Source organism: Hetaerina americana, unplaced genomic scaffold (assembly GCF_022747635.1).
Source record: "Hetaerina americana unplaced genomic scaffold, ioHetAmer1.1.p SCAF_6, whole genome shotgun sequence".
In the NCBI taxonomy this organism is placed as follows: domain Eukaryota; kingdom Metazoa; phylum Arthropoda; class Insecta; order Odonata; family Calopterygidae; genus Hetaerina; species Hetaerina americana.
In genome coordinates, this window is record NW_027287205.1 from 65,774,529 (window position 1) to 65,780,712 (window position 6,184).

Genomic DNA, 6,184 nt, shown 5'->3' on the forward strand with positions numbered 1-6,184 from the left:
GCTCAGCATTCCGTCATACTCACACAGAGAGCGCAGAGATCGTGAAACAAAACACGCTCCAATCGCGAATTACATCCTTTTAAGGAGAAGGTTTAGGTTTGCGTTCCTGGAGGAAAAAACCAGATAAATAGAATATATTGTTACAATCAGATTTACCCATTAATTAAGTAAAATATGGCGATAAGTTACAATCTTAGTGGAGTAATAACTCATTGCAGAAACTGTGCAAAATTATCTGGTGGTGTAGTGCAACTCTTCTCTAGTGTAGCTTATAAACAACATTTTAGGAAAAACGATCATGTTTATGACAACGTCAGTCGGTGGAAGAGTAAAAGAGAACTTGCGGACTATCTTTTAGATAATATGCTTTTGAATCAAGGTAATTATTAATGAAATATGTTGTCAATGTATCAGTTCAAAAATGTTTATTGGGGGATTTCATTCCAGATGGGTTAATAGTTTTGAACAAACCGTACGGCATTGGAGCTTACCAACGTCCAGAGAATGCCAATATGCCTAAGGATATTCCAAGAGATGATAAATACAACCTAAGTGACGCACTACCTTACATTGGAAATGCCCTGGGAGTTGATCACTTAACTGTGATCAAGTGCGCAGAAAAGTGGGTGCTGTTATTATTCACAAAGTCTCTGAGTTATTTTATGAGAAAACTAGTTAAGAACTGTACAGCCGGCAAGTTAAAATAAACAACGCTTTGTTCTTTATTATCAATTTCTCGAGTCATCGCGAGTTAAGCTGATTCCTATTGAGCTGTACGCACTTGAACATAACAGTACTAACCTTGTTGAATTAAAGGCCCAAAATTTTGCGGCTGTTCCGTTCCTGATATGCACCGATTATATTAATGACGGTCATTATTTTTATAGGTTCTCAAGTGGAGTATCAATTCTGGCAAGCTCAGAGAAGGCACTTGATCGAATAAAAACTTGCCGGAGGAGAGCTATGTGCTCCAAGAAAGTTACTTCAAAATATTTGTGTGTGGCCCTCGACCGACCCCAAGATACGGACCAAAGTGAAATTGTTAAAGTGGCTCTTTCAGGATCGCCAGATGGAAAGACTTTTCAGGTTCTAAAAATAGAAACAATGTTTTCTCATATTGTCGTGATGAGGAAAAGAAACGCTTATCAATCATTCATTTATTTCAGCCTGTGATATTTGACGTAAGAAGGCCTCCCAATACAAAATATGCTATATCTGTTTCCGTTCAGCTGAATACCCTCTGTACTAATGGTTACGGAGCATCTTTAGTTGAAATTAAACCGTCTTCAACTCAGTGGCACTTTATAAGGGTGTACATGGCCCATAAATTAGCGCCTTTACTGGGGGATAATATACACGGACCAAGAGTTAAATATTGCATGGGTATCCCAGTGGCGGTGAACCCCTTCAATATACAAGATCGCACTAAGGTACGTTGATATGAGTTTTTCTTGCCTTGAACTTACATTAATATTTTCAACCGCATTTCACGAAAAAATCCGAAATATACGGGTCCAAGGGCTAACAGGGAAGGCGAATTGAGTAAGATCCCATTCCTTATTATCAAAACCATTGTAGTTTCTGAATGGGATATTTGATGTGGAATATAAACAGGCATACATAAAAATATATATATATATATATTGACAAGGTTAAAATGAATCGTCAAGATCATGGTAAAGGGATAAATAAAAATCTATACAAGGGTCATTGTTTCACAGAATATGCATTGGAATTGTCACATATGCTGATGGTTGTGGCAATTGGTTTTTTAAACATCATTCAATATTTTAAGTTTGTACTTGTGCTTACTCAAAATAGGAAACCTAATTTTAATGCAAACTAAAGCATAACATATCCAACTTTTCATTCAAATTCCTGATCCATTAATTAAATGGACTAAGACTACCATTTTCAACCAGCTTAACTGTAGCTGCCAGATAGATAGAGGTCTGGCAATATTTCCAAGGACGCTCGATTAGTTTTCCATTCTTCCAATGATGGACAATAAATAAAAAAACGATACATAGTGTGTTTTTGCCATGAACATAGGCGAACCGAGGAAGAAGTCAAATTTCAGGTCATTGTTCTTCTTGAGTGTCTATTAAGGGGGGCTGAAAGAACTATTTAACCTTGACAATAAATTAAGTGGTCTTCAAGTGTACTAATCCATGGCAGAGGCAAATAGTGTTTATCTACCATTGTGGTGGAGAGAGGGCAAGGGTGCCAGCAAAATGTTTCAGTGAATCTTATCTTTTTCGGTGTTCTTTAATACTACAATAGATGAAAAATATTTTGCTGGTAAACTGTTTGGGAGGAAATGATGTAACGGTTGTTTCTGGAACTACTTTCAAACTTGGTAAACTTACAACTTGATTTCTTGTTTTTGCAGGTTTTAAACCCTTCTATCAGAAGACGCCTTTCTCTGGAGCAAGGCGAAGAAAGTATTATACCATGCCACGTTCATCTCAAGGAGGTCACATTTGTTGGTTGGCATAGGGATAAAAGCGATTTAACTGTTATTGCACCAACACCGCCGTTCTTCACCTGGACATGTAAACAGTTAGATTTGGAAATAAAAGACTAATTTAAACTGTACATTTTTATTTTTCAATAGACAACGTTCATGGAAAGAAAATGGGTGATAGGTTCATTAAATATTATTGGAATATATATGCTAGACGACCTCGGCGACCATTTCATTATCGGATTCGTGTATTTCTTCAACAATGGACTCTTCCATTTTGGTTTTGAGACCAGCAGCAGGAGATCTAATCAATGCCAAATCACGTTTAACTTCCTTTATGTCGCGTTGCGTCTCTAATTCCCTTCCTTTCCTTAACCTTTGCATAATAAAATTGGCCTGTCTCCGTTGCTTGATTTCCTCCACCTTTTTAATTGCATCCACTGCAGATAAAAAGAATGCGCAATTAATTAATCACCAATTCTAAGTGCCCTTTCAATAAATGAAAAACATTTTCAATTAGAACGCATTATTATTTACTAAACCACTCGGCTGTTATTACCATAAAAACATGCAAAGCAACACTACTGTTCACTTTGTGTCATTTGCCAGAAACAGCCATTTACCAAAGCATACAGGTATATACCATAACTACTCATGCAATAATTATCTAGTTTCTACTAGAATCACTATAAAGAATACGTGATAACTTTTACTTACGCGACTTCTTCCATAGCTCCCTATTGTATTTAATAGGTACGTTTCGCCTCTTCTCGAATTCGAAAGATGGATCCACAGCAAGCTCTTTGCCAGCTGTTTTTCTAAAGGCCTTAGTCCACTTGACCTTGCGGGGATTCTTCTTTTTCTTAAACGCCCGATGGCATTTAGACCGACAGAACTTGAAAATCTGTAAAATAAGAATGCATGAATAGTGACGTACTAGTATTGCTCATTACCGTGACTATCTGACATGTATATGTAGGTAATATACATGTGTCATTGCTGTTGATTTTCCATAAGCTATTAATTACACACCTTACAGTCGTTTCTTACAAATTGAATACCATGTCCAGGATAGACGTGGGACGAGCAAAAGTAACACGTGTCTATTCTCATGTTTAAGTATTCTGATCCACCATTTGCACAAAAAACAATGAAAGACCGCAACGGTGTAGTTTATGCATAGTCCGTTCGTTTACGCTGTGGCGCTTATTTGTTTCGGCGGGCGAAGACAAGGTCCCAGTAGGCTTTGGATTTTCGTTCGTCTCCGGTTATCCTGGATAATATCGTTATCATTTGCGAGTTTGTACGGAGTTGCCACAACTGTTTGAAGTCGTGCAGAAGTTGTTCTTCGTGTGCTTAGATCGGTTTTTAAATGTTATTATGATGCTCCATGCATCGGGCATATAAATATTTTTTCTTGCGTGTATATTTCTTCCGTGGTGTATTTCATCTGAATATATTCTTAACAGAACGACATGTTTATAGACCAAGTTCTAATGCCATGTCATTTTACAATGAGGATGCAGAGAATGTCGCAGAAGCTGGCCGAATAACATGGTAATAACTTTTGTCAGAATAATTTAGTGCAGTTTTCCTTCGATTTGAAATTAATTAAGGATAATAATCTTTTTACAAAAAGAAAGACAATAACACTTTAGTTCGACAGTTATGGAGAACATTCCATTGCTAAGACAAATCACATTAAAATGCATATTTATAGTTGCGAATCAGGGGATAATCATGAAATTTAGCATTAAAGAAGAATTTTGACTTGCGATGTACGAAAGACATTTTCAGATGTTGTACATATCAAGATAGGTTAATGCAAATGTAGAACGGGATGGCTAACGTACAGGCTTCGCACCGGCCGGGAGTCGGGTCCGAATCCTGGAGCGGTAGATTTTTTTCGTGGTCCCGATCTCTACTGGCGTTGCTTTATGGAGAGAACTTTGAGTGAGCACGGCGTCCGTCGGATGGTTAAACTGCGGACCACTTGGTGGCTTTCGACAAGAGTCATCTCAGACGTCGGGTTTCTCTCCACCCTTCCTTTCCCATAATAGCGCAAATGACCTTAGCTGTCGGTCACCTCCTCTAAAACTATTACTACTCGCTCAATGTAGACAAAATAATATAATATACTCCAGATTAAAAGATGAAAGAAAAAATAAGAAATAAAATGTTTTGTTTTAAACCGTATGGTTTTTTTTGGGGTATCGGGATGTTGCGGTGGCTTCTCACTCAGATCCGGGTTCGATTCCTGCAGATATTTGTCAGTGGTATCCCGAACCCTAGCTTACTGGAAAGCACTTAGAGTGAGTGTGACGTTTGTCGGATGGACGTTAAACTGCGGACCCCTTGGTGTGTTTTCTTAAATGTAGGCTAAACTCTGCCGGGTTTCTCACGTCCCTTCCCATCCATCCTTAATAGCGTAAATGACGTTAGCGGTCGGTTGCCTGCCCGAAAACTACTTCTTTTAGCGATCATGGTGAGATAGAAAATAGGTCATTATTATCACCGGATTTGGCACCTCATAATTTTAATTGTAGCCGAATGATGAAAGTACATAATTCTGTGCATGACGGCTGACATCAGAGTGCTTCATACTGTGTGATGAGTATTACAAAAAATATTGCACATAAAGAGTTCTAAGGAATGAAGGAAGTATATTAGTTAGTAATTCAAAAGAAAAGTGTCGTTATTAATTTTCCTATATTTTTGCGAGGGAGGAATACTGATAAAAGTAATTCCATCATAACAGTTGAGATCGCTGTGAAAATCCAATTTTAATGTAATTTTGCTCATGAATTTTCTTTGAACACGTACCATATATGAATGTAGTTTGTTATCAGCTGACCAAACAATGGAGCAGAATCCACAAGGTTACCTTTCTAATGAGTTGAACAGAACTTTAAATGGTTCTATGAAATTAAGATAAAACTAGCGATTTGCATGATTTAAATTGAATATAGTTATAATATTGATGGAATAGCTCACTTGCAATTCATAGGTTTTTCATATTTTTTATTGTACCACTCGATAAATACCATCAATATTTGTAATTCTATGCCTCTTCTGGTCTAATGTTAGAGGATAAGAATTTTTCTAAATTGAAAGTTGGATAGCTCTGCTCGCACTAGGTTTCCAGACTGTTAATGCAATTTTGTAGAGTTAGGTGATCATCAATTGATTGAGCTAATGAAAAAATTTAAGTTAGCTAGATACAGAAGAAAAGGAAATCAGTCAGAGGCTATTATATTATCAGTAATCACTAATTTCAATAATGATAGCTCCAAATGGGGTTTTAGGGGAATGCCTGATGATGAATAGAAACATTCACCTGCCTTAGGTGATTAGGCATTCTTTCTCGAAGAATTTTTTCCTGAAAACTTATTCTCTTGGATTTGTCCATTGCCTTGCCACTTCATAATAACATTGTATGCATCCTGTTGACCACCAGTTGCACTAAATGTCTGTATGTCTCGTTCTCACACTCGCATAAAAAAATTGCTCTGAAAGAAGAATGCCAACCCCACGATCACGAATGAAATTCTTATTTCACTGAAATTTGCCGGAGCATTATGAGGAAATTTGCAATGGAGCATTATGAGGTTTCCCAGGGATTATTCTGATAGCTTTCTTTTGCATTTTAAAACTAAAGCATAGTAAATATAAGCAATAGGTAATAAATCACTTTCAGTCAGCGCAGGTAAAATCTAA

General features: G+C 37.1%; 2 protein-coding genes across 2 annotated transcripts; one reads left to right on the top strand and one right to left on the bottom strand.

The window, feature by feature from the left end:
* The first annotated feature begins 74 nt into the window (after window positions 1–74).
* On the top strand, window positions 75–2,598 carry LOC139695356 (mitochondrial mRNA pseudouridine synthase RPUSD3-like). Its single transcript, XM_071594074.1, has 5 exons — window positions 75–379; window positions 448–622; window positions 888–1,086; window positions 1,167–1,430; window positions 2,393–2,598. The coding sequence occupies exons 1-5, from the start codon at window positions 175–177 to the stop codon at window positions 2,585–2,587; spliced, it is 1,038 nt and encodes a 345-aa protein (XP_071450175.1). The 5' UTR covers window positions 75–174; the 3' UTR covers window positions 2,588–2,598.
* Window positions 2,588–3,618, bottom strand: RpL24-like (ribosomal protein L24-like). Its single transcript, XM_071594075.1, has 3 exons — window positions 3,500–3,618; window positions 3,185–3,371; window positions 2,588–2,907 (listed from the first exon to the last, which is right to left on the bottom strand). The coding sequence occupies exons 1-3, from the start codon at window positions 3,578–3,580 to the stop codon at window positions 2,678–2,680; spliced, it is 498 nt and encodes a 165-aa protein (XP_071450176.1). The 5' UTR covers window positions 3,581–3,618; the 3' UTR covers window positions 2,588–2,677.
* Between the last annotated feature and the right edge of the window lie 2,566 nt (window positions 3,619–6,184).

Excerpts from the sequence above, each read along its gene's own strand:
- LOC139695356 (XM_071594074.1), top strand. The coding sequence starts at position 175 with ATGGCGATAAGTTACAATCTTAGTGGAGTAATAACTCATTGCAGAAAC. Across the intron at positions 623-887 it reads GTGATCAAGTGCGCAGAAAA|GTTCTCAAGTGGAGTATCAA; the intron begins GTGGGTGCTGTT and ends TTATTTTTATAG. Across the intron at positions 1,431-2,392 it reads ATATACAAGATCGCACTAAG|GTTTTAAACCCTTCTATCAG; the intron begins GTACGTTGATAT and ends TTGTTTTTGCAG.
- RpL24-like (XM_071594075.1), bottom strand. The coding sequence starts at position 3,580 with ATGAGAATAGACACGTGTTACTTTTGCTCGTCCCACGTCTATCCTGGA. Across the intron at positions 3,372-3,499 it reads TTGTAAGAAACGACTGTAAG|ATTTTCAAGTTCTGTCGGTC; the intron begins GTGTGTAATTAA and ends CTTATTTTACAG. Across the intron at positions 2,908-3,184 it reads GGAGCTATGGAAGAAGTCGC|TGGATGCAATTAAAAAGGTG; the intron begins GTAAGTAAAAGT and ends TTTTATCTGCAG.